This window comes from Saccostrea echinata, unplaced genomic scaffold (assembly GCF_033153115.1).
Source record: "Saccostrea echinata isolate AGI-Se365-2 ecotype Australia unplaced genomic scaffold, CSIRO_AGI_Sech_v1 ptg000039l, whole genome shotgun sequence".
Taxonomy (NCBI): domain Eukaryota; kingdom Metazoa; phylum Mollusca; class Bivalvia; order Ostreida; family Ostreidae; genus Saccostrea; species Saccostrea echinata.
The window spans coordinates 1,563,460-1,589,163 of NW_026889788.1; the positions used below are offsets into that span (position 1 = coordinate 1,563,460).

General features: G+C 34.3%; 1 protein-coding gene across 1 annotated transcript in view; it reads left to right on the top strand.

Annotated features, from left to right (window-relative positions):
* Positions 1 to 8,119: 8,119 nt before the first annotated feature.
* Positions 8,120 to 25,704, top strand: part of LOC133200406 (E3 ubiquitin-protein ligase rnf213-alpha-like) — a 56,450-nt gene continuing 38,865 nt past the window's right edge. The window contains exons 1-25 of the mRNA XM_061336212.1: positions 8,120 to 8,279; positions 8,586 to 9,502; positions 9,660 to 9,805; positions 10,124 to 10,323; positions 10,451 to 10,722; positions 10,877 to 11,127; positions 11,241 to 11,477; positions 11,603 to 11,780; positions 12,917 to 13,002; positions 14,871 to 15,114; positions 15,350 to 15,454; positions 15,898 to 16,014; positions 17,520 to 17,703; positions 17,832 to 18,152; positions 18,459 to 19,042; positions 19,183 to 19,336; positions 21,362 to 21,579; positions 21,715 to 21,864; positions 22,184 to 22,468; positions 22,736 to 23,369; positions 23,698 to 23,842; positions 23,998 to 24,134; positions 24,221 to 24,295; positions 25,165 to 25,271; positions 25,488 to 25,638. Of these exons, the coding sequence (XP_061192196.1) occupies positions 8,120 to 8,279; positions 8,586 to 9,502; positions 9,660 to 9,805; positions 10,124 to 10,323; positions 10,451 to 10,722; positions 10,877 to 11,127; positions 11,241 to 11,477; positions 11,603 to 11,780; positions 12,917 to 13,002; positions 14,871 to 15,114; positions 15,350 to 15,454; positions 15,898 to 16,014; positions 17,520 to 17,703; positions 17,832 to 18,152; positions 18,459 to 19,042; positions 19,183 to 19,336; positions 21,362 to 21,579; positions 21,715 to 21,864; positions 22,184 to 22,468; positions 22,736 to 23,369; positions 23,698 to 23,842; positions 23,998 to 24,134; positions 24,221 to 24,295; positions 25,165 to 25,271; positions 25,488 to 25,638 (6,058 nt within the window). The remainder of the gene's footprint in view (positions 8,280 to 8,585; positions 9,503 to 9,659; positions 9,806 to 10,123; positions 10,324 to 10,450; positions 10,723 to 10,876; positions 11,128 to 11,240; positions 11,478 to 11,602; positions 11,781 to 12,916; positions 13,003 to 14,870; positions 15,115 to 15,349; positions 15,455 to 15,897; positions 16,015 to 17,519; positions 17,704 to 17,831; positions 18,153 to 18,458; positions 19,043 to 19,182; positions 19,337 to 21,361; positions 21,580 to 21,714; positions 21,865 to 22,183; positions 22,469 to 22,735; positions 23,370 to 23,697; positions 23,843 to 23,997; positions 24,135 to 24,220; positions 24,296 to 25,164; positions 25,272 to 25,487; positions 25,639 to 25,704) is intronic.

Genomic DNA, 25,704 nt, shown 5'->3' on the forward strand with positions numbered 1-25,704 from the left:
CTACCTTTTCGGGGCTTTCTTGCAAGTTCAGATGTGTTGCGCAAGCTTTATAACAACCTCCTTTTTACAAACATTGAAATAGTTTGGAGCTATAAAACTACATAGAATGCAGCTTACGATAAAACCTGAAATATACTACAGAAAACAACCAACGCTTGAATTGATAGAAATGACTCAATTTTGTAAAAATGTAACAGTGTTTTTCCCACTTTACGGGAAAGGCAAGAGAAAATGCGATTGCCACAAGACATTACGTACCAATGAAATGTTTTATAAAAGGTGCTATAATTCTACCGATTTCTTAAAATTATTGTATGTTTAGCTCACCTGAGCCAAAGGCTCAAGTGAGCTTTCTGATTGAAATTTGTCCATTGTCTGTCGTTGTAGTCCTAAACTTTTCACATTTTCATCTTCTCAAGAACCACTGGGCCAATTTCAACCGAACTTGCCACAAAGTATCCTTGGGTAAAGGGGATTCAAGTTTGTTCAAATGAAGGGCCACACCTTCTTCAAAGTGGAGATAATTATGAATTCATGAAAAGTTAATGGCATCATTTAAAAATCTTCTTCTCAAAAATCACTGTGCTTGAAAATATGAAACTTATACGGAAGCATCCTCAGGTAGTGTAGATTCAAGTTTGTTCAAATCATGACCCCCAGGGGTAGGGTGGGGCCACAATGGGGGATCAAAGTTTTACATAGGAATACAGAGGAAAAATCTTTAAAAATCTTCTTCTCAAGAACAGCAAAGCCATGATGGGTCATATTTATATGGAAGCATCCTTAGGTAGTGTAGATTTAAATTTGTTCCAGTCATGACCCGCGGGGGTAGGGTGGGGCCACAATGGGCGATCAAAGTTTTACATAAGAAAACATAGGAAAAATCTTTAAAAATCTTCTTCTCAAGAACAGCAAAGCCATGATTGGTCAAATTTATATGGAAGCATCCTCAGGTAGTGTAGATTCAAGTTTGTTCCAGTCATGACCCCTGGGTGAAGGGTGGGGCCACAATGGGTGATCAAAGTTTTACATAGGAATATATAGGAAAAAATCTTTAAAAATCTTCCTCTTATGAACAGCAAACCCATGATGGGTCATATTTATAGGGAAGCATCCTCAGGTAGTGTAGATTCAAGTTTGTTCCAGTCATGACCCCCAGGGGTAGGGTGGGGCCACAATGGGCAATCAAAGTTTTACATAAGAAAACACAGGAAAAATCTTTAAAAATCTTCTTCTCAAGAACAGCTAGGGATGGGTATCTCCAAAAAATTTCGTATCGTGATATATCACGATTTTTTCCCCCAAAATATCGCGATAAAATCGGGATATTTTTATCAGGAATTTTTACTTCATTTTCAAATGAATTTCCATAATTTTTCTTACAAATACACTGCAAAAATATAACTTTACTTTTTTCCATTTTTATTTTATGTAATATAAAGCATGTTTGGATGCCGTAGTTTTTTCGACATTTTTTATACTTTCTGTAATTTCTATCTAATAGTTCGAACAAATAAACATGATAAATTAGTAAGTTCTGGAATTAATAATTATGTATCAAATACCGGTATTTTAGTCTCCGTATCACGATACGTATCACGCAATAAAAAATCACGATATATCGGTATACCGATAAAATCGCGCATCCCTAAGAACAGCAAAGCCATGATTACTCATATTTAAATGGAAGCATCATCAGGTAATGTAGATTCAGATTTGTACAAATCATGATCACCCCCCCCCCCCCCCCGAACCAGTTTTATATTTAAACTTTTCAAAACTGAACTGATTTCTGCTTTTTCCTAGCCAGGTGAGCGATGTGCTCAGGTGAGCGATGTGGCCCCTGGGCCTTTTGTTTACCTCAATATTGAAATTGCAGTACAAGACATTTTGCATAAAGCACAGTGACGAAGCCTCATCAAGACCTTTGTGTCGGAACCGGGGGTAGGAGGGGGCTTAGCCCCCCCCCCCCCCACTTTATTTGCAAAGATGGACATAATATAGGCATTGAACATTGGGGCGCAGGTTTAGCCCCCCACCCCCACTTTCAACAGGCACATTGCAGTGTTATCAAAGAAGGGTAAGTGGTAGCGTTTGAAAATAAAAATGGCACTAGAAGTTTGATCCTTACCCCCCAAGTTCGAAGTAAAATATTAACCTCGCCCTTCGGGCTCGATGAATATTGTACTCATCAGGTGGCTAAATCATCGTATTGACCTCAAAACAGCAATATTTGTATAACATGTGCCATATACAAAATTTTAATAGAATGATAAAATCATTTTAAATATGTCACATGAACCAGGCGCGGATCCAGGAATTGAAGTTGGGGGGGGGCGCAAAAAGTAGACATGCAGGGTGTCTTGGGGCCGCCTTGTGGCCCCCAGTGGGCCAATCCCCCGGAGAATCCCCCGGAAACCCCTGGATTCTAGAGATTTTGTAGGGTAAAAATGAGGTCTACCGAGTAGACATTTTTTACATTTTCTCGACGAAACAATTATGATTTACACTAACTTTGACAGTTAAAGGAGGGTAGGGGTGCGTGTGACGGTACATATTGTCGTTTTGTACATATTGTCGTCGGCGACAATATGTACCTACCCTCACTGCACATACTGTCGTCCATCGGTACATATTGTCGCCGGCTGAAAAGTTACACATGTACATATTGTCGCTGGCGACATTATGTGCCTCAACCTCACTGTACATATTGTCGCCCCACATATATTGTTGCTTAAAGATTTCTTTTGTTGTTTTTTAGTAATTTTGTGAATGTAATTGGTTTGTGAATTACACTGACGTGTCTCTTATGTTATTTCATGCAGCGTGTTGTGACGGTACATTTTGTCGTCCTGTTCATAATGTCGCCGGCGACAATGTGTCCTTACCCTCACTGCGCATATTGTCGTCCATCAGAACATGTCGCAGGACAATGCATGGCAATGCTCCATGTAAACATCATTAATCATTGCTTTGCTCTTTTTGAGAAGATAATTTCCATATACATGATTGTATTTATATATAATTTAATTCTGGTTATAACACGGTATTTGATTGGATAAAAAAATTACTTTATATCGTATAAATTGGGTTGCCTACGTCACAATGACTTGCGTCAAAAACGTATCGATCCGCCTTACTTAATCTTTACATTTAAATTTTGTACAACCTGAAGTCATTTTTTAGGACAATAATCTTTTTTCTTACACTAAATGAATGAAAATAAAATTATAAGGAATGAATTTAATAGCTACCCAATTTATACAGTATAAAGTGGGTTGGAACAGTTTACGCTTTTATTTAAACCGCTTCGCGGTTTATAAAGCGTAAACTACCCCAACCCACTTTATACCGTATAAATTGGGTAGCTATTAAATCCATTCCTTAAGTAAAACTTTAATCGCCCATTGTGGCCCAATGTACCCTAGGCCCGGTTTGATTTGAAGATACTACCTGAAGATGCTTCCATTTAAACATCACTAATCACGGGCCTACTGCTGCTTCTCAGTGGCGGATCCAGAAATTTCAGAGCGGAGGGGGTGGGGGTGCGCGGTTCAGTATTGTTTTTGAAAAGCAAAAAAGAAGTCATTTGTATGTAAAGGTGTGTTACTGTATATGTAAAATAAACTATGAAATTTTAGCTATAGACTAAATTGAGAGTATAATTATTATACAAGTTTTTACCAAAACCACATAAAAATCAAACCGCCAAGCGGGGGTTGAGAAAGGGGGGGGGGGGGGGGGTTGCGCCGGTGCTTCATCTGTCATTGACTTTTAGAAGACTTTTAAAGATTTTCTGTAAATATTCCTATGTATAACTTTGATTGCCCATTGTGGACTTATCCTACCCATGGGGTTATGATTTGAACAAAATTAATTTTGTTTTTGTTTGTTTGTTTGTATGTATAATGTCCCTCTCGAGAATTTTTCATTCATATGGAGACGTGACCTCTTGCCGGTGGAGGGCTGCAAATTTAGACCTATACTTGGCACACAGGGTCATTGAGGGATCTTTATTACGTGCCAGCACCTCAAAATTGAACGTATGCTATGTAATGAAGCTTTCACATTGGTATCTTCTGACCCAGTAGTTCTTGGAAAGATTTTGAAAGATTAATTTTTTTTTTCAAATATTCTATGAAAAACTTTGATCACCTTTTGTAGCCACACCCTTCCCCCTAGGGACATGACCTGAATTAAACTGAATCTACACTTCATAATGAACCTTTCACATAAGTTTCAACTTTTCTGACACAGTGGTTCTTGTGAAGATTTTTCAAAGATGTCACTAAATTTTCTGAACTCCTTCCCTTGAAAGAGGACATGGCCCTTCATTTGAACAAACTTGAATCCCCTTTATCCAGGATGCTTTGTGACAAGTTTAGTTGAAATTGACCCAGTAGTTTTTGAGAAGAAGCTGAAATTGTGAAACGTTCACAGAGGGACGGACGGTCAGACAAAATGTGATCAGAAGAGCTCACTTGAACTTCCAGTTCAGGTGATCTAAAAATTAACCCCAACACCAATTATATCGGCACATGATTGTATATATAAGAATAACGCAAAAAATTATTTCCAAATAATCATTACTACTGAACAAAAAAAAAAACTAATACATGTACATGTATTCAATCTCCATGCATATATTAAGAAGAATAGGCTGACTCATCATATATCTGATGAATTACGGTATCTTGACATACATGTATCATTGTGATGTACGTCAATTCTGGACAAAATTTTTTGACCAAAAGGTTTTCTTCCTACAGTATTGCTAGTAATGCTGTCTGTCTCCTCCGTGCGTGTGTGTGTTTGTCAATCTCTTTTTCCTTTCTCAAGTAAATATTCGTCAAAACAATATATCGACGACAATATATGCCGACCTTGACTGCACATATTGTCGCCGACGACAATATGTGCCGATGCATGACTGTACATTTTGTCGTCCATTATGCAGGAGGAAAATAAGGCTCGTCTCGGTACATATTGTCGCCGGCGACAATATGTACCGATGGACAACAATGTGTGCAGTGAGGGTAGGTACATATTGTCGCCGACGACAATATGTACAAAACGACAATATGTACCGTCACAGGTGTGCCCCCCCTTATGAAAGAGTTTAAGGTTTTGCCAAAGGTCAACATGTCCAAAAATTTATTTTTACAATAGCTCCAAAACTTTGTGGTTTATAAAGTTAAAACTTTTACAGTTTATAAATATATCATTGATTAACAGATAGAAAGTATCACTTGATAACAAATACTTAAAAAAAGATATTTATCGAGAAAAATTCTTTTTAAAAAATGCATATATTTTTAGAAAATGCACCTAATTGATTCCGTACTTTTGGTGAAAGCCATCATTGCAGAAACAATATATGTTTATCAATGAAGGGCAAGTTGGACTTCCATAGCCTCTGGAAAGTTGTTTTCCCTGTTTATTTTGTCCAAATGTTAAGATTTGAAACCGAAAGTACAATGCAAATGGCGGATTTTAAAGGTGTCTTGTCTTTATACATGTCATGCTTTCAAGAACAGCCTTTCAGAGACCATTCACGTCCAACTCGCCCTTCATTGATAAACATATATTATTTCTGCAATGATGGTTTTCACTAAAAGTACAGAATTAAGCAGGTGCATTTTTTTTTAAAATATGCAAATTTTTTTATGTTTATTTTGTCCAAATGTTAAGATTTGAAACCGAAAGTACAATGCAAATGGCGGATTTTAAAGGTGTCTTGTCTTTATACATGTCGTGCTTTCAAGAACAGCCTTTCAGAGACCATTCACGTCCAACTCGCCCTTCATTGATAAACATATATTATTTCTGCAATGATGGTTTTCACTAAAAGTACAGAATTAAGCAGGTGCATTTTTTTTAAAATATGCAAATTTTTTAATTTTTTTTTCTCAAAAAATATTTGTTTTTAAATACTTGTTTTCATGTGATAATTTCTGTCTGTTAATCAATGATATATTTATAAACTCTAAAAGTTTTAACTTTATGTCTCACATAGTTTTGGAGCTATTGTAAAAATAAATTTTTGAACATCTTGGCCTTTGGCAAAACCTTAAATACCAAACAAATGTATGGTTTGATTTTTTTCCCCAATTCTGTTGAGTATTGATTATATCGGAACATGGAATTCTCAGTAAAGGGTCTACTTTCGTTTCTTTAATTTTTCGAAAATGAATGAGGCCTTTTGAGGGTTTATAATATTTTATAATAATATTTATTAATAAAAATATTGAGATAAAAAGTATCATAATTCAAAATTGGTTTTTAATGAAGAAAAATGTCCAACTTTATTGTTCTAATTCATTCATCACACTTTGATATTTAAACTATTAGTATATTGATATCTTTTTGTACACCGTTCCTTGGTGCATTTTTTTCGTTTTGGCATTGACGCAGTTGCAATAAATTCTTTAATCGCCAGCTAGACGGATCGAGTTTACTTGCAGAGAGAATAAGGTTTGTTATTTTTATTATCATCCCACCTCTGATGTTTTAGCGGTCAGTGTTTGCTTTGCTCCAAAATTTGTATTGTATAATGGACTTTTGAGTTTGAATACTGTTCGTTATCTCCATTATTATTTTCATTTTTGATAGAATTATTTCCAAAATAGAGTAGTTTTTCAAATTCATTACGTTTTTTAAGCCCCCGTAATCAAAGATTCGGGGGTATATAGTTTTTGCCCTGTCCGTCCGTCTGTCTAGCTGTCTGTCTGTCTGTTTGTTTAACATTGCCCTTAACTTTAGATTGTTTGGAGCTATGGCTTTCATATTTCACATGTCTATTCCTTGTGACAAGACCTTCATTTGTGTACCAACATTTGACCTCTTGACATTGGCGTTTGACCCATTTTTGCAAAGATTTACCCAACTTTAAGTTTGGCCATAACTTTTGAACAGTTGGTGCTAGGGCTTTCATATCTCACATGTATATTTATCTTGACAAGACCTTTCAATGGGTGTAAATATTTTTGACCTTGACTTTATAGTTTGACCCACTTTTAAAAAACTTTAACCTTGGCCATAACTTTTTAACAGTTAACGTTTGCACAAGGGCTTTTAAATTTCACAGGTATATTCCTTGTGACAAGACCTTCCTATGGATACCAACAATTTTGACTTTTTGACCTCGTCCTTGGAGTTTGACCTACTTTTGAAAAAACTTTAACCCTCGCCATAACTTTTGAACAGTATGTGCTAGGACTTTCATATTTTGCATGTGTATTCCTTATTACAAGGTCTTTATCTGCGTACCATTAATTTTGAACCTTTGACCATGACCTTGCAGATAGACCCACTTTAAAAAACATTATCTTTGACCATAACTTTTGAATGGTTGGTGCTTGGGCTTTCATATTTATCAGGTATATCCGCTGACACAAGTCCTTTCTTTGGGTAACAACATTTTTGAACTCTTGACCTTGGAGTTTGACATGCATTTGAGAAACGTTAACCTTTGCCATAAGCTGCCATATGGGGGCATCAGTGTTTCACAAACACATCTTGTTTTATCATATCGAGTATCGTTTGGTTATATCAATGAATTGTGTAAATTTTTAAACACTTTTTAAAATATATTTTTCATTTGCCATGTTTATTTCACGACTGTTGAAGGCCAAGAATATGGTTGAAATATTTCCAAAAAAGTGTTTTAAAGTTTAATTATATAAGTATATTAAATTATTAGATACATATTAAATATATATCAAAAACACAGTCAGTAAATACGTGTAAAAAGTACTAAAAAAATAGTAAATATGTGTATTTCCTAACTGAAAACAGTAAATGCACTTATTTCCTAAGCAGAGTAGGAATTTCAGGTATTTCCCAAAATTCAGAAATTACATGAAATTCCTGATTATATATATATATATATATATATATATATATATATATATATATATATATATATATATATATATATGTATGTATGTATATATGTATGTGTGTGTGTTTGTGAGGGTGTGTGTGTGTGTGTGGATGTACTGTCTTTTCAGAAGACTTTATTTAATCAAATGAAATCTGCTCGTACATGTACATATACAACATTTGATGAAAGATATTTTACAGAACGTATCATCAGAAAAGTACTTCTTTAACCAAGATGTTCAAATGCCAGAAAAAGTGCAGTAACGGCAGCATCTGTAATGGGGACCTGGCGGAAGGATTCAAGTACTGTCCCTCCTGTGGCACACCTGTGTCAGAAAGAAGTCTGGAATCCGACAAATTGGAGGAAAGGAGTACCTCCAACGAAACAGACAAGTGTAAGATATATCCTTATTCTTTCTCATTTTAGAATCAATACTTTTGTTTTGACAATTTGGCATAGTTTCCACCACACAAACAATCAACGAAAAGATGTAAACTTTCGATTAAGGTTTACAAATTGCATGTCACTTGTATGCGGTATGGATCTATTTTTGTTTGGCCAAGAAACAGATGAAATAAACGATGGAATACATGAGATCACATCATAAATCCTCATTTAGTGAATAATTAGGCATAAGTATTTAGACATCAGCTTTAAAACTGATCATTATAAGTACGTTGTCTCTTTTGTATTTATTTAGCCGTTCCTGAGTGCCTGAAAACAGACATGAAAAAGCACGAAGATCCTGGTGGTGGCAAAGACAGTGAGACGTCATCAAAAGCGAACAATGATTGCTCAACTGAGGCGACAGTTGAAAAAGCATCAAGTAGTTTTGCTGAGAGGCAAAATGAACCAACTGGAATGATAAATACGGATAATAAAAAAACAAAGGAAGAAATTACTACAGAAGTCTCTCAAAATATGATGAGAGATGAGACAAAGACAGAGAAAGACCCCAAAAAAGAATTGAAAGTGGTTCAGGACATCGAGAAAAATAGCAGCGGATCAATGCAGGACGAAGGACAAAATTCAAAGACTGAGAAAAAAGATCAAAATGATAGAGAAGAAAGACAAAACCTTGTAACTATGAAAGAATCTGAAGTCATGGCAGACACTGGTCAGGAAAAATCAACAGAACAGAGTAAGCCCCAAGATATTCCTATCCAAGATAGTGACTTTGAATGTTCTAAAGAAGAAGAAAAAGTAAAAGAATCACAAGAAACAACAGAGAGAGGGAACAAAACATCAACTGTTGATGAGGACTCAGCTGGTAACATTTTGAATTCGATCTCATCAGGACAAACAACTGAGGAGGAAGAGAAATGGAAAATTATTGATGAGAAAGAAGGTGAAGTGGACCAAGACAGTAAGCCAAGGAACACACACTCGGAGAGTACCAGTGGCCCGTTTGACCAGGATAAGATTAGAACTGACAAAGTCAACAATAACATCACTGGAAAAGAAGAGAAAGAAAAGGTTCAAGAGACAAAACAGACGGAAAACACAGAAAAGCTCGCCAAAATGGAGAAAGAATCCGAAAACCAACAAAAGAAATCTGGAGACAGTCAGTCTTCTAAACGAATTGAAAAAGGCCAACCAGAAGTTGTTAAAAAGAAGGTGTGTGTTTCTTAGAAGTAATGCTTTGAATGTTTTGTTTTGTTTTTGTTTTGTTTTGTTTTTGTTTTTGTTTTTTTGTGTTTTTTTTTTGTTTGTTTGTTTAGAGATAATGATTTGTTTTATGAAAACATTTCGTGTTGAAATCATTGTGAAACAGGTGGTGAGAGTGATATTTCATGCGTTCTTGGCACCAAATGTTAAGATGAATATTCAAAAAGACAAGATCTTCGTTGTATTTGGTCCTCCATATAGTGACTGGGAGACAGAAAAAGGAGCAGTTTTATATACAACAGAAAACCAGTTGTAAGTACATGTGTATGACTAAAAAAAGTGTGCATCAGTTGTGAAGTTTTAAGAAGCTATTAATTAAAATCGAATGTTATTTAATCTTATCACGTATTTAAATAAGATATGAATTCCCTCTTTCTCCATGTAATGCATCTTTTAGGAATAGCTTCAATATCAAGCTCGTTGCAATGTTGGCGAGTGAATACAAACCTTATATGAATCATGTACAGTGGCTTTTTCATATTTACTCCTATTTCGAAAGAAAATTAATATGTTTTTATCATTTATAATAATTAATTGTTCATTCACTAATGAATTCTTCCTACAATGCAGGAAAAATTATCCCACACGTCTTAAGGCAATGGCTATAATAGAAAAAGATTTACTGAAAGAACCATTGCGCTACTTGTACATGTTCCAACGCCAACGACAAAACGATCAAAAAATCGATTCAGAGCGAGAGTTTTACCTTCATACTTATGGACCTTATAAATATGGATACCGTGAGCTGGTCGTCCCATCGGTCGTAGAAGGTATGTCACACAAACACCGTTAATTGTGAGAGAGAAGGGGGAAGGGGTTCAATAATCAGCAAAAAATCAAAGTATAGAAAGCTTATATTTCGAATAAGATTTGACAGTATGATTTTTTTTTCCTCAGGCGAATGGAATCAGTATGATGGGTGTATTTATGCCGCCAGAAAGGGGTTATTTTTCAATATCAAAGAAAAGATAACTGGAAAATTTCTGGAAATAATGTTGAACGACGGCAAACACATTTTGCAACGTTATTTGCCGAATGTTGGAGAATTTCTTAAAGAAAGAAAGAAGCTACATGAATTGGAAGATATCTTTAAAAATGTTAAGCAGGGTGGCATAAAAGACCAATTTTTGAAAAATCAGAAAGCACCAGACACTTATCTTTTCAAACAGGTAGCATGTTGTGCCATTTTGAAAAAATAAAAAAAGACATGATTGCTTCTCAAAACTTTTTAGTTGCAAGAAGTAAAGAATATGTATTTTTTTTTAAATTGTAGCTTAGAGTCATAGAATGCACCAGTATATCATAACCATTTATATTTTAAAGCAATTATGGAACCATCTCAATATTGCTGTTGAGGTGCTGGAGGATACAAAAAGAAAGGACATTGGCCTGTCACTTTTAACATCCATTGTGGTCATAGAACTCATCAAAGATTTGGAAATTCCTTTTGAAATGATAGATGGCCTCCATGTAAAGTCCCTACAAAAATGTTTAGTGCTGAGACCTGATACTGACCATCAAGCTTGCGACCAATTAGATTACCTTGCAAAACAATTGTCAAAACATGCAAAGGAGTAAGGAATGTTCATGTTCACTTTTTTTCATTTTTTACCATAATATATATATGAGCAATATAGCAACAATGAGTGCTTAGACCAATTCCAATTTAAGATATGATATTTTACAGGAAGGCAAAATCTTCCATTGTGACCTTTTTGAAAAGCACAACTATTAGTGGAAGTTATGTTGATCCCACCTGGTTAGCGTGCATGCCATTAGTTCACTTCCTAGAGGGCAACTTACAACCATTCGTTCCATTAGATCTTAGCAAATTTGAAATTATTGAAACAAAGAAAGAGAGATGGTGGTGCTTTGCAGAATTCAGTAAGGAAAAAGAAGAAATGAAACGGAGTCGTTGGACTATGTAAGATTAACGGTTATTTTTTTTAATGTAGACTTATATTTTAAAAAGAAAAGAAGGAGTTATGAAATCATTTTAGTTCATTCATAATGTTAGTATAGAAATACAGAAAAAAATTTACGATGTAGTTCTTGTGAAGAGTTTGTCGCAACACATAGACCTCTATTCCAACTGGACGCCACCTTACAGAAGACATTCATGGCTTCCCTAGACATATCTCATGTTCCCAAAGTAATACCAATACTTGAGATCCAGCTTGAAATTAAATTGGCAACGATTGAACATTACTTTGAAAATTCTTCTCAGGTAAGTGTAAGAGTTTGCTTTAAATTCATGAAAGCTTGCTATTTCTCTTCCTCATTGAAAAAGTTTTCTCTTGCTATTAGTTGTTTTATTCATAAGTCCGAGCAATATATCTTCGAACTCGGAATAAAAGACATCAAAGAATCTGCCACATTTATTTCATAAATAGATGTTTTATTGACCATAGACAATGGTCAATTAAAATTTAAACTTTTGGACAAATGACAGAGATGATTCTAACTATTCCGTCGTCAACTTTCCTTATTTTTATAGTAATATTCCATTCTTACCTAAGAATAAGTCTCCCAACTTATTCTTTACGCAAGAGCATGTACAATGAAGATCATGTTTTAGGTAGGATATAAGTCTCAAACAGTACATTCTGTAGGAGAAAGAACTGATCGAGAATGTACATTCTCTCACAGAATGTACAGTTTGAGGCTTACATCCTTTACATAAAACACCATTCTTTTGTTCACTTATTGGACAATTTTAGGTACATTTGAAAGACTAAAATGTGAGGTTTATCAATTTCATGTCATGAACATGTCTTCCTCTGATGGTGATATAATTGCCTTTATATTTCATTTTTATGCCCCCGTCATTGAAGGTCTGGACGTTTGTTTGTCTGTTTGTCCCCCCGAAACGTTAATCTTGCCCATAACTTTCGAATGATCAGAGCTAGGGATTTATTATTTCACATGTGTATTTCTTGTAATAAGATCTTTCTTTAGGTTCAGGATTGTTGACCTCATGACCTTGGAATTTTACTTGCTTTGAAAAACTTACACCGTGTCAGTACTTTTTGAACAGTTGGTGATGGGGCTTTCATAATTCACTTGTATATTGCTCTTGACAAATGCATTCTTTTGGTACCAACATTATTTACATAATGACCGTGACCATGTATTTTTACTTGCTTCTGAAAAAAACTTTAACCTTTGTCATAACTTTTGAACAGTTGGTGCTAGGGTTTTCACATTTCAGATGTGTATTCTTTGCGACTATGCATTTCTTTGGATAGAAATATTATTGATCTCTTGACCTTGACTTACATTTTAAAATCTTAAACCTAGGACATGAACTGACATACAGGGGCACCAGTGTTTCACAAATACATATTTGTTTTATTATTAAAGACGCATGTTCTTCAAGAATGTGTGGGCAATGTGTATGTGATCTTACTGAAGAAATTGTCCTCTCTTACAACAGATACAGTACAAAGGTAAGGTCTATTCCAAAGAATGTATTATGTACTAATAATAGTAACATTTGTGTATTTCAAAGAATACCATGAAAGTGTTTGGCCAACTAACAGCTGATAAAACCATTATATGATGGTATTCCCAGAAAAAAAAACCCATTTATAATATTTTTTGTTTCCAGAGCTCCAGATAAGGTGCGTTTTTGCAGAAATACGCATTGAATTTTAAGAAATACGCATCGAAAATTAAAACTTAGGGTATAGTTACGCATTAGCTATCATAGATAAGCAGTACACTATGAAAGTACTGCATACGACGAATTGAATTATGCAAATACTAGCTAATGATTTGAATTGAGGTTAGCTCAGTGTTTCATTTTTCTCAAAGTAAAATATTGATTTCAAAGCGTTTTAATAACCAATAAATTCTAGCAATGGCGACGACGATTTCCATGTTTGGGAGAAAGAATTCAAAGATTTAGATTTAAATCGATGTCTTTAAATAGAGACACTATGCACAAGGCATATTAGTTCCTTTTAAGCGCACAAAAGCTTGTGCTGTCTATGTAAGATGATATTGTAACAAGTGTAATACACAAGTAATATTAAACAATGTTACCTAAAAAAACAATGGGTATTTGGTGGAAAAAAAATCGTAGCTGGAGAAAAAAAGTTTATACTGCAATGTTATCAAAGAGTAAATGATGTGTTAAAAAAGCATTGAAGACTATATCAAAACCATATCAAAAAAGGAGCACTATTAAATTTCAAGACCAATTAAATAAATAAATTGCTGTAGAGAAACATTACGCATAATATGTATTTGAATTTACCAATTAATTAAGAGTTCTCTTTGGTTCTCTGTTTAGTAGGACGGTTACACATGGTTTGTACATAACGTTCTTTTGATGGGTTCTTTGCCAATTTCCGAAAATTTTTCTTGTGCCTATGGTAACTTTACCTACTGTGTGTTCTTCTTTGACAAAGACAGGTTCTCAGTTTTAGCAAAAAGACTTTTTTTATTTTAATAAATGCAGGAACTATATCTTATTTGTATTTTTTTTCCTTTCCTCTTCTAAAATTAATACTTTTATTTCGATAACAAGCTAGAATCACAATAGATGTCAAAACATTTATATGTTAACAAAATACTCTTAAAAATCATTTTCCTGAAAATCAAAATCTGCATTGATTTGAAAATCAGGGAGTAAATAAACTTTAGGATAAGAATTATCTGGAGCTCTGAGTTTCACTGATATAAATTTTAGAATTTGCATGCATAATTTTCAATATTTTTGAATGATACATAGAAATTTCAAACAAATATGAATTACATTATCTCCTTAGATATACGAATATTAAATCATATCTGTCAGCTCAATACATATGACGTTAAAACATATACTAGTAGATCGAAAAAGTTTAAGATTTAAGATGCTTGATATTTATTTGGTAAGCGAAGTATGTACTCACTTATTTAAGTATCGAAAAATTTCATTGACAGTTAGACAAGTCCACTTTCAAGCTATCATAATATTTCGAACTGAAAAAACTATAATGAAAACCTATCTGTCTGCTTTATATTCATCTATTATGGGATAACCTGTTTGAAATCGTAATAAAATAATTATACATTTTAAGTTATATATAATATTTTTTGTATGTATGTCGCCGGTCTATACCATAATATTGTGTACAGATTATTATCAACCCCATCATAAAAGGATATACAAACTTGTCTTTAGCCATTACCAAAACTTTTTTTTCATGCTATTAAGGATAATATTGTGATTTATATAGGCCAATCAAAACGAATAATAAAAATGAAAATAAATGTATTAAATACCGGCAGATTACTTACATGTAATATTTTGCTTCTTTTACCATAGTCCATGGGCTGAAGTTGACGTAAAACATAAAATACATCACAGTCTGTTGAATGCTATTTTGAATCATGCACTACAAAGAATGCGACAAGACTGGAAACTGGTTTTGACCTGTTTCCACTGTTCACTGCTGTCTATAGCCATTTTGGACAAGATAACCGTGGTGTGTGAAGAAATGGAATCTCTACCAATTTTGATAACAACTCTGCTTGGCGATTTTTTGGGAAGTCAAGGTGCAGATCTTCAGGTATTACCTAAAAAGAATTGATTTTGGATTATTGAATATGTTCATTTGTAGTCATATCATTTCGAAATGAGAAAACTTTTTTTTTTATTTAAAAAAAGAAAAAACTTTGCTTAAATTGATTATTGTATAATTTTGCTGTCTACTTGTTTTCTCCTGAATCAAAATTTCAAGGATTTGTGAAAACTTCAGGACATATCCTGTAGCTAGCATAAAAAATGTATTTGTCTTTTAACAGATCGGAGAGTTTGCTTTGTCAATAAACGCTGATTATCCTCTTGATAATCTTCCTGGGAATTTTGAAAGAACGATTTTATCGGCTGTAGAGAAATTTTTAAGCAATGTAAGTACCTTCACAATATTCTGCATTGCACATTTGAATTATAAGTTAATAAATCAGTCCATTACACAGGGCCGATTTGATGAACTTTTTAAAGTAAGTAAATTATCAATGCTCTTCAAAAAAAGTACCTTCTGCGAACTGTAGTTACGAGAACGTCATGAATGTAAGGTGTTTTATTTTCTTTAAAGCTTTTTTATTTTCATGAAAAGTTTAAATCAGTTATATTAGCGTTTCTTATGTTGAAAAATGCTAGATTTCATCGTTTATAATTAGTTTTCTGTATGTATATTAGACAAGATATTGTTTTCTATCTAAAACAAGGTTGTTGTTTTTTACAGCTTTAAGTTGCTTTTAATAAAATCGTCAATTGTATGACACGTTATTGTTGTAACTTTCTTTCTTTTCTTTTTTTTTTTTTTTTTTTTTTTTTTTTTTAAATTAAGAGCGGTACAAAGGAAGTGGTGGATTTGTATCTTCATGGCATGCACAGAATACAGTCAGAAAGGTTGAGGTCACTAGTGGAACGAAAGACATTCTCATCATTTGAAGAGATTTTAAAGGTTATTGATAATTAAATCCAATTGCTTCTCACAAGTGTTTTTAGAAGTCTTAAATTTGCAAAGACATTTTCTTTTGTATTGAATTAATTTTTAAAATATGAGGTACAAAATGTCATTTTTATATATATTTATGTACATGCTGTACTTATAAGTTAAAAATAGATTGATTTTAGAATTTTATTTAGTTCACAATTATACTCATTAAACCCCTGTCACACCGGGACTGCGTCCTCACGGCGATCGCATGGCGTCCATAAAAAATGCAAAACGCCGAGGTGAGCGCAGTAGTCTCCTACAGCGCCGTGACAACCTGGTGAGATCTCCACTGAACGCGGTAGGGTCGCGTAGGGTCTCCTAGAACGCCAGGGGACGGCGCGCACTTTGGGCATGCACAAAATACGCGCTGTGTGATCGCAGTCTGATAAGAACGCAGTAGAAACGTAGTATGATCGCCGTAGCAGCTCGGTGAGATCTCCAACAACGCAGTGGGAGCTCCTTACGCACGCCGTGAAGATGCACATGATCGCAGCATGAACGCAGTGATAGTAGACTGCGCTTCCACGGAGACCTCGCGGAGTCCTTGGAGATGTCACGGCGTTTCTATCACGCTGTTACGGCGCTTCTAATGAGATTAATTGTATCGTGATTTTTTGACTGCGATTACACAGCGACAACAAGGAGTTGTCACTGCGATCATTGCGCTCCCTTGGCGTTTCTACCGCGTACGTTGGCGATCACAATGCGCTTTCACGGCGTTGTTAGAGCGTTGTCAGCCAGCTCACAAAACAAGAGCAATGGCCTCATATTTGATCAGCAATAATTCTAATGAATTTGTTGCACTCCTGCCCAGGAACATGGGAGTAGAATTGGGAAGTAAAAATTACACCATAACCCTTTCTGTTGTTTCAGTGGAGTTGCGATGGAATTACTTAAATTTTATAACAACTTTTCAGTGTGTTTATTTTTTACATTCATAATAAAATCAAAGAAAAAAAACACATCTGAATTGATATAATTGAAAAAAGAAGGGTTTTAATTATAAAACTAACAGTAATTTAGTACTAAATTATTCAAATATATCATTTTTGAAGTCTTTTCGTTATGTGACTCGAATCTTTAAAGCAAATGTGTTACACTCCTTCTGAATATATATCCATAGTGAAGAACGCATCGTGGACGTATTGTGAACGCAGCAAGCGCAGTGAGAACGCCGTGACCGCGAGGTGACAACTCCTAACACGTCGTAAAAGCTCCGCGGAAGCGCAGTCAATCGCGAAGAGATCTCCGTTGGGAACGCAGTAGCACGCCGCGAGAACGCCGCAGAAACGCGTGGGTCGCCGTAAGGACGCCGTGACATCTTCACATTGTAAAAATTGTACAGAAATTTGTGCGATTTCCCTGTGATTCCACTGCGATTTTAACATTTTTACAACGCCGTAATGACTCCGTGTGGATGCAGCTTGGTGTGACAGGGCCCTTACATAGATCTTATATTAAATTTGTAGGACCGGACATACTTTGGTTTATTCCAATTTACAGAAGATCTGGTAAGGAAAAATGTTTATATTGTGCCTCTGCTATCAAAATTCTTCCAAAGAGTGTGGACAGTTGATTTAAATGCCTCATCGAGAGCCTACCTAGAGCAAATTTTAACTTGCAACTGTTACCCACAGTATGTTGAAAGCTATTGTAAGTAATAAATCCTTTAAAACTTAATTTGCAGCTTTTTTTGGTCCAAAGTGCTGAAATTCCATTTTAATCTATTATCCATTGCAGTTTACCTGACTATATCCAACCACTATTATTATTTTTTTAAGACCAAAAGGGATCACTTTTCAATTACATGGATGGTAAATCAGTAGAGAAACTTGAGAGATCACTAGGTATTTTTCAAGACTTCATTATAGTGTTAGAGAACAACACAATTGTGATACAGGACCTGATACTTGGACTAAAACATTCAGAGAATCTGAGGAATATTGCAGAAAAATTAGAAACAATCCCAGATTTCAATTTGCCATTTACACCTGATTCTTTGTCCATACTTCTTGAATGCAGGGAGAAAGACATGAAAACCCTAAATGACGAAATAAAAATTGTTGAGGGTTTACAGATGATTTTAAAGATGTTGCGACACTGTAAGTTTCAATATCTTGATATAAATTCATGTTGACAATGATAAACACACTGTACACATATGAGTATCTTTGGGATTATTCTCTTTGGTTTTAATATTTCTTTTGATTAATATATTATGCATTACATTTACTTCCAAGAGAATCGAAAGAATTAATTGAAATGACATTCCATTCACAGTTGTATTTTAATTGAGTAAAGAGCGTGTATATTTAATAAAAGTGAAAAATTATTAAAATGTCCTGTTTCTGTTTGAGGCTTTTTTTATTCAACGTCTTTCAAATATACTTTAAATTATTTTTTGACAGATAAATCAGGTTTACCGAACGGTTACGAAAACATTCGTCAAAACTGGAAAAAGATGAAATTAGAAGATATATGCGTAATTCCAAAACAGATGTCAGATTTTACGATGTATACCCCAAGGTTGAAAGTATTTACTGAAATCCTGGAAGAACCTGTAAAATCTTTTGTAAAATGCATTTCATTTTACAAACAAAGCAAAACATTTGAAACTGTTCTTAAATCAGTTTCTAAGAAGAAGACAGTAGGGGATATGAGAAAGTATGATTTTTTTGAGCTATTTGAGGAGGTTTTGAATCCTGCAAAAGATATGTGGGAGGAATACTGTACCAGCCTGGAAAATGGAACAATAACCATCAGGGACATCGAGACATTACAGCTACACAAAGTAGATGATGACAGTCTGCAGAGAGAATTTACAGCCATGAACAGAGGTTCAAAAAAGCCCTGGATACAAAATCGCATAGCCGAATTCCGACTATATAAAGGCTTCTCACGGTCTGTTGAGACTGCAGGATTGCTGAAAGAAATACAAATCTCAAACAATATTAAGGGGAATTTTGACTCCGTGGAATTAATTGAACGATCTGTTAGTATATATAAATCTTAAAAGTTTTATAGTTTATTTTGCATCGAAGTTAAATGGCCTGATCTTGCATATTGATGGAATCCTTTGCTGTTTATATACGACTTTTTGCAACAATATCAAAATATTTTTTTTTTATTTAGGACAGAGACAAAGATATTTCCCTGAAAAAGATGGCTAGTGAGATTCATTCTTTTAATCAAAAGTTGGAAAAAGTTGATGAAAAGAAAAAGGAATGTCTGAAAGCATTTTGCAAATCAAATGCTTTAGTAAAATGGCTTCGAGATTCTTTGAAAGGTAATGATGATTAAGGCCATTCCAAGTTTCTTTAATGTTTTGCGTTTGCATGTTTCTTGGTTTTTGACACCAATATCAAGAAAAAAAAACAAACTCAGGAGACCTGAAATTGATTATTCTGGTTGAAATATGTGCATTCTGTCCTTTTCTGTAATGATATGTCTTCAATATGTCATATAAGGTATATTTTAAGCATTTAACTCCTACCTTTCAATGACATGATTTTATGACTATTCGGTCTGTGTTTTTACCTTTTTTGATTTGTGTGGGTTTTTTTAAGAATAGGTAGGTAAGTTTTTTGAAAGATGGGTGGACGCTAAACATAGAAAAAAAACTTGCAATGACCTAAGCATTATGCAAGTATATTTTTAGGTGTATACTTGCAAGCATGATGTGAGAACATGGTTTTTTGTAGAAAAAAATCCACCCCCAACTAAGAAATTGTATTTTACACTTGAACATGTAGTTACATTACGTATTTACAAGACAAATTTCTATTCCACATTTCTACAGGTTGATTATGTTTCCGTTTCTTGTTAGAAAATCCTTACCCATGATTTGGAAAGTAATAATGCACACAGAATCTATTTTGCAAAGTAAGAAAAGGTTTTCTAATATATTCGCTTTATTTAATTACCAGTTCTTCCTCTTACTCTCATTCGTGATCGGAAGGTCATGGGTTTGAATCTGGGCCGCGACTGACCTAAGTCGATGAAATAGGTAGCCACTCTTCCTTCACCAAGCACTCTGCTCTTTGAAGTGAAAGTTGCGGGTCTTTAAAATGAGACACTTAAACTGAGACCCCGTGTCATGCAAAGCGTTGTCATGATAAAGAACCCTCACTGCTCCTTGAGTACCGAGTAAAGGTCTAAATTTGAATCCCTTTTACCGGTAAATGGTGAGTGACATCTCTATATGAGTGAACAGGGACGGGACGTAAAGCGACATGCAATGTATCAATCAATTCAATCAAGTTATCTTACTCTCGTTTATTTTTCTTATTTTTGTGTCTTTTGGCAATCAAAAATTAAGAATTTCATTTGGGAAACACTTGGAACTACTTCGCTTAAGTTTTTGATCAAATTATCACAATTATCTTTAGCGTTCATTAAAAATTTTGCTGGTTGTCAATTGCAATGTTATGCTTTTTTCATGTCAAATGGATGGTGAATTGCTTTCTTTTAGTTTAACATATTTGTAAAAAGAAAAAAAAAATGAAATCACAGTCTGAATACCAGTAATAGGTCAATATGATAACGTTTATCATTCAGATTCTTCGAGAATATGATATATAATAAGAACATATGCATATTAAAAAGTTTTATCATTCTCATTCATTTCCTTTTAGTCGCCTGCGTGGCGCAGTGGTTAGAGCGTCTGCTCTAGAGTTGCGGAGTAAGGAGTTGATCCTTACGTCGCGGGTTCGAATCCCACTGTGGGACGTGGAGACCGGTCCTTCGGATGAGACCGTATAAACCGAGGTCCCGTGTCGCTGTAGGTGCTGGCACGAAAAAGATCCCTCACTGCTCAATGGCCGTAAGTGCCGAGTATAGGATAGAATTTGCAGCTCTCCACCGGCAAGTGGTGGCGTCTCCATATGAGTGAAAAATTCTCGAGAGGGACGTTAAACAACAAACAAACAAACAAACATTTCCTTTTAAAATGTTGACAGTTAAATGAATGGTATTAAACATGAAAATAGTTATATCTCCAAACAATTCACTTCCTTCTAGTTTTTAGCACATATTTTCGAGATGGAATTTAAAGCATAATTATAATGAATAAATATATTGCTTCCTATCGTCGGAACCCACGAGGATTCTCTTCATTACACTACTTTCAAAGAGAAGTAGGTTGAATATAGTGTAATCCATGGGTTCCGTCGTTGATTGCGTTCTTTGCCAAAAAAACCAAAAAGATATCAACCAGTACGACTTCCAGTTTTCCAAGCGCAATGAATATAATGAATATGGACATACTTATTTTGTCTTGTACGTTAATTTGTGTTTTCAAATATTTTTTCAGGCGGGGTGAAAGATTTGAAAATATACGCAGACTTGGCTTTTATGTCTGTGGAAGAAGATGACCTTATTGCACATATAACCGATTTGCATACAGCAGCCATTGGATATGCACCCTTAATTTTCTATACTGAAAACATACAAGGAGAAGATGCTTTGATTCAAAGATGTGAGGAAGTTTGGACTAGTCTTGAAAAGGATGTGGATTTACCTCGAAAACTGGTACAGGGTTATACAAACACCTTTTTCATACTTAATCAATAGTTGTGTAGCCAGGTATTTCTCCTAATTTAAGAATTTTTATATTTAAAATTAGTAACTAACATATAAATAAGAATTGAGAACTCAATGTTTTAGGTCGAATCAAATCGGTTACTACAATGGTTCGTTGAAATCAAAGAGGCCCATGGCTCCGTTGAAGTGACGTCACTGAAACAGGTTGATGCTATAAAACAGCGTGGGATTTTCAGAGTTGGAACTTGTGAAGGGAAACATGACATTCAGCTGGTGAGGTTTTGAATGTTTCTATAAATTATTGGTTAATGGCAGCAGTATTTCAATATCTTGTCCCAACAAAAAATAACTATCCGATTGCTATTTGACAACTATTATATGATATTAGGTGATAGGTGAATTATGACATTATTCTAATGACTGGTCACCGCAAATAATGAATATCTGTTAGATGATGAACAGCATTTATGGATGCTATGTATAGAAACTAAACTAACAATGAAATAATTTCCGATCACTGTACATTATGACACTGATCTTTAAAAAAAGAATATTTGAAGTACTTGTGAAACAAATACAAAATTCTTTGTAGAGCTTACAGGATGTTGTTTGTCTTCGCGTACCTAGAGTTGTCCAAACAGATGAACATTTTCAGGAAACATTATTTAAAGATCTTGCCCCGACATATGAGGAGAGTCCTGAAGATTTGGAAGAAACTATATGCTCTCAATCAAAACACATGGAAAGCAAACGTGCAGATCCCATCACAGAAGGTCGAGAATACTCCTATAGTGATATGATGGATTTGCAGAGTCGTCTCATGTTGGTCTCTGGAAAAACTGATGCCGGCAGGGAAAATATAGAAAAATTTACAGCTGTAATTCATTTTGTTGTTCAGACAAAAGATATTGGTGTTACATTCATACTTCTATTATTGTTACACGTAAATTGCCTATTTATAAAGCTAAGAATTCATTCTTACAAATTTGCTTAAAACTAAGCTTTTACATATATACTTTTTCTTTTAAGAAATATTTGCTATCTACAAAAAATGTGTACCAATAACATACCAAATGTTTGTCTATGAATTAACAAAATAAAATTGACTGAATAAAGTTTTGTAGTAAAAATCTGTATATTTCAGATTTTTGACAACGTAACGAGACTTGGAAGAATTTTTATCAAACTTTACTCATCAGGATGCGTGTTATTTAAACAATGGTATTTTGAGTTTCTCTGCAACAAATCGGTTGAGAACTGTGCTTTTGTAAAGTTTGGTCAGCAGCAAGAGTCAACTTTAAAGGGAACTAATACGAAAAGCAGAAATGAACATTTATCACAAGATGATGTCGTAAATGACTATATGCAAAAGATAGCGGATTTCTTAGAAAATTGCTATGAACAATGGATGGGGCATGTTAGAGAAACTAGGGATAGATATTATCCGTTAAATTTCTTCACAGTTGCTCAAATGATCATTTTACAGGAAGAATTAGCAAAGTACAGACATGGAAGTCATGATTCAAAGCATTTGCTTGCTCTCCTTTCATATGTCAAGTCAGATTGTTCACTGGAGGATTTAGAGTTTGCATTCAAGAGCTTGGACGAACAATTGACAAGACAGCAGGACAAAGATGTCATCGGTGAATCCTCAGCATCCCAAGAAAACAAGGCAATTCAAGATTTTCTCAAAGCAGCCGTCGATGCCGGCATATCGAAAAGAAGAGCAATGCAATGCATACAGTCTAATGCCTTTGACCCTCAAGATTTTGAAAGTAGTAAGAATTGCAAAGTTTTTATCATATAGAATTTCTTATAACGAGGTATATATATATATATATATATATATATATGTATATATATATATATATATATATATATATATATATATATAGAGTTAAAGCATGAAAAATAACAACGTAATAAATAAAAATAAATCCTTTTTTCCGGTAAAGTGGAAGCACTATTGCAAAAATCGTATTATACAGTAAGAATAATATATTTTAGCAAAATGTAGAAGATTTTAAATACTTTTAAACATTTACACATAAGACTATAAACTTGACAAGTTAGATGTTTAAGGCTTGCATGATTCACTGTCTCTAGGCCTTATCTGGTGCTATGAAGAGGATGAGAAAGAGGAGGAAAACATAGTTGATTCTGTAAATGAAATATCTAATCCAGAATTCTCTAGGGACCCTAATACTGTGTCACTTAAAGATTTTGACAGACAAATTGAGGATCTTCTGAGGTACCGTACTTGTTCAAGCTAAAAGAATAAAGCGATCTTAGAGATATTTGGTAATGTTGTGATTTTATTACCTTTCGTTTTACGAACAAGGATCAATTAAATTTTTAAACAAAGTAGATTTGGGCGAAGTAAATGTTGATTTTTTTCTCCTTTAGACAAGAAGCTGTTGAAAGCATTGAAAAGAGGTTAAGAGAAATTTGGGACAAATATTTGAAATTTACATCTCTGAGCATGAACGACTTTTTGAGTGTGGAGCATTTAGGGTTTATACTCCAGCATATTTATGACACAAGTAAGTCTATAAAGATATGATAATTATGAACCAATTTAACTGAAATCTGACAGGTTTATAAATGGGAAATTATTATATTTTTGCAGACACTAAAGTGTGTAGTCGTCCATTGCCAGCTCCACTGAAACCTGGAAAACCTAATCTTATTGTGTGTTCTCAGGGTAAGGATTGATAAAGGAGGTTCGAATCTGAATTACTAGTAATCCAAGAACTATGTCTTGCTATTTTAAAGCTTAATGCGACTCTTGAATAGGCAAACACCATATTAGTTTTCTTATGTCTGATATCAGCATTGGGGTATTCACTTCGCATTCATTACACCTGACTGCTTTCGTTTCACGCATACCAGCGTAGAATGGACGACGCGTGTTCATGTTGGTTATCTTACATTACCTTTGTTTACAATTTATGCAGTTTACGTGGATTTCTATTTGTTTGTATACTGCACTGACCTGTTCAACTGATGAAAGATTCTTTGATAAATTTTTCTTCTGCCATGGAATAAAGACACAGAAACTCTTGTCTTCACCGAGAGTTTTACATGTAGAATATGTCCGTCTACGCCTGTGAAACTGATAATACTGAACCGAGACCATGTAAACGGCTTATGTAGGCACATTACAACTATCGGAAAACGCAGAGTTACATGGTGGACAAACATAGATCTCTGCCTTTTACAAATCGTGTTCATCTTACTAGTAATGAAATACGTGGAGATAACGAACAGTATTCGAACTCAAAAGTCCATTAAACATTACAATTAATGTAGATAAAAATCATAATGCTACATTATGGATAACATAGATGTGGTTTGCTTATGCTTAGTGTGTCTATAATTTTAACTCATAAAATAAAATTATTCAGTTTTGCATGCTTATAAATCTTTTCTTCGTTATCGTGAAATAATTCTGCTTGTCTTTGTTTTAGTATTCATTTTTTTTAAGAAAGCAAATGTCTCATATAAACTCGTATAAATGAACCATTGTCCCTTTAGAATGTATAGTGTAGATGAAAACGTATACAATTCCAGAGGAAGTATTACCAATGCTATTGACGCTGTTTATGAATGATCAAACGTTGCCACTACCAAGTAGAAATGAGGCCTTGCTGTGTACAGAATTGACAACAACGGAAGAGGTAGGAATTTCATTTTTAATTGCCCTTTGGCTTTATGTTCGTTGTCTTCACATTTTTTATCTAGCAAAAAACCGTTAAAATCAGTAAGAAAAGTAAGTTAATCAATCTAGCAAGATACTTATTTTAATTCATATTTATTAAAGCTTTTACCGTGTTATTAAGATAAACTTAAATTTTTTCATTAAAAAATATGCATAAACTATAGTTGCATTTTAGGTAATTATGTTCTTTCGAAGAGCATTGAGACAGGAAGAACACGACAAAAATCGTCTCATTTTCTGTCTGGTGAATGCAGACTTAATTCGATATGATGTCTGTGAGGAATCACTGAGAGAATTCAAGGAAGAAATGAGAGCTGCAAGAACAGGTTTAAATAAATAATAAAAATGAGAGGAAAATGCCAGTTTAACTGGTAGACGCACTGTGTAAACAT